Here is a 2,500-nt window from a genome sequence, read left to right on the forward strand (position 1 = left end):
TGATCATTGAATTCACTCCTAATATCCTTCATGATCATTGAATTCACTCCTACCTCCTTCATGATCATTGAATTCACTCCTAATATCCTTCATGGTCGCTGAATTCACTCCTACCTCCTTCGTGATCATTGAATTCACTCCTAATCTCCTTCATGATCATTGAATTCACTCCTACCTCCTTCATGATCATTGAATTCACTCCTAATATCCTTCATGGTCGCTGAATTCACTCCTACCTCCTTCGTGATCATTGAATTCACTCCTAATATCCTTCATGATCGTTGAATTCACTCCTACCTCCTTCATGATCATTGAATTCACTCCTAATATCCTTCATGATCGTTGAATTCACTCATACCTCCTTCGTGATCATTGAATTCACTCCTAATATCCTTCATGATCATTGAATCCACTCCTAATATCCTTCATGATCATTAAATTCACTCTTAATATCCTTCATGATCATTGAATTCACTCTTAGCATCTTTCACGATCATCGAATTCACTCCTAATATCCTTCATGATCGTTGAATTCACTCCTACGTCCTTCTTGATCATTGAATTCACTCTTAATATCCTTCTAGATCATTGAATTCACTCTTAATATCCTTCATGATCATTGAATTCACTCTTAGCATCCTTCATGATCATTGAATTCACTCCTAATATCCTTCATGATCGTTGAATTCACTCCTACCTCCTTCATGATCATTGAATTCACTCTTAATATCCTTCATGGTCATTGAATTCACTCTTAATATCCTTCATGATCGTTGAATTCACTCCTACCTCCTTCATGATCATTGAATTCACTCTTAATCTCCTTCATGATCGTTAAATTCACTCCTAATCTCCTTCCCGATCGTTTAATTCACTCCTAATATCCTTCATGATAATTGAATTCACTCCTAATCTCCTGCATGATCGTGGAATTCATTCCTAATTTCCTTCATGATCGTTGAATTAATTCCTAATATCCTTCATGATCATTGAATTCACTCCTAATCTCCTGCATGATCGTGGAATTCATTCCTAATTTCCTTCATGATCGTTGAATTCACTCCTAATATCCTTCATGATCATTGAATTCACTCCTAATCTCCTGCATGATCGTGGAATTCATTCCTAATTTCCTTCATGATCGTTGAATTAATTCCTAATATCCTTCATGATCATTGAATTCACTCCTAATCTCCTGCATGATCGTGGAATTCATTCCTAATTTCCTTCATGATCGTTGAATTCACTCTTAATATCCTTCATGATCGTTAAATTCACTCATAATTTCCTTCACGATCGTTGAATTTACTTATGATATCCTTGATAATCGTTGAATTCACTCCCAATCTCTTTCATGATCGTTGAAATCACTCCTAATCTCCTTCACGATCGTAAAATTTTCTCACAGTCTCTTTTATAATCGTTGAATTCACTCCTAATCTCCTTCACGATCGTTGAATTTACTCCTAATATCGTTCATGATAGTTGAACTAACTCCTAATCTCCACGATCGATGAACTCACTCCCAATCTCCTTCCTGATTAAATTTACTCCTAACCTCCTGTTTGTTTGTTGAAATCACTCCTAATCTCCTTCATGATCGTTGAATTCACTCCTAATCTCCTTAATGTTCATGGGATTCACCCCTAAATCTCCTTCACGATCGTTGAATTCACTCCTAATCTCCTGAATGTTCATTTGATTCTTCCCCGAATCTATTTCACGATCGTTGAATTCACTCCTTATCTCCTTAATGTTCATTGGATTCACCCTAGAATATATTTCACGATCGTTGAATTCACTCCCAATCTCCTTCACGATCGTTAAATTCACTCCCAATCTCCTTCACGATCGTTAAATTCACTCCTAATCTCCTTCACGATTGTTGAATTTACCCCGGCAACTAGTCCACCCCTTCCTCCAAAAAAAGAGAATCTTTGAACCCGACCAGACGAGCCGGTTTACTACGAACCTTTAGCGAAGGTAACGCCAAAGGACATTGCGAAGGCCAATGCCAGAGAAATGGGCCCCAAACGACATAGCTATCTGCTTAACTGGCCTATATAAGACGAAGGCTTAAAACTTTAGCATCAGTTCTCCTCTCGACATCATCCGACAACATGAAGTTTGTAAGTAGTGGTCTGTGGTTGGGGATCCTATCAAATCACTTAACACTTCTTGTTTTCTGAGGGAATTATTCTTCAAGGGGATCATATTTATTGATACATTTATCAAAACATTTTAAAAGGAATTTCTTGGAACAGGGATTTTATCTACTAGTATATTAATATATACATTTGAAAAGAAAATTTTTAAACCAGGGATACTATTGTCTGGTATATCAAACAATGCTTTCTAAAGGAAGATTTTGCAAGGAAACGAATAATTAGGATATCGAAAGTATTTGCTGATATGAATATGATACGTGTATTGTTTTAACAGAATTAGATTAAATTCATGAATGATTAATAGAGCATTAAGGTAATTAATATATTTAGAC

The 2,500-nt window shown here is 36.2% G+C and overlaps 1 protein-coding gene across 1 annotated transcript in view; it reads left to right on the top strand.

The window, feature by feature from the left end:
* Positions 1 to 2,003: 2,003 nt before the first annotated feature.
* Positions 2,004 to 2,500, top strand: part of LOC137620187 (cuticle protein AMP1A-like) — a 1,241-nt gene continuing 744 nt past the window's right edge. The window contains exon 1 of the mRNA XM_068350429.1: positions 2,004 to 2,129. Within this exon, the coding sequence (XP_068206530.1) occupies positions 2,121 to 2,129 (9 nt within the window). The 5' untranslated portion in view covers positions 2,004 to 2,120. The remainder of the gene's footprint in view (positions 2,130 to 2,500) is intronic.

Source organism: Palaemon carinicauda, chromosome 26 (genome assembly GCF_036898095.1).
Source record: "Palaemon carinicauda isolate YSFRI2023 chromosome 26, ASM3689809v2, whole genome shotgun sequence".
NCBI classification, from domain to species: Eukaryota; Metazoa; Arthropoda; class Malacostraca; order Decapoda; family Palaemonidae; genus Palaemon; species Palaemon carinicauda.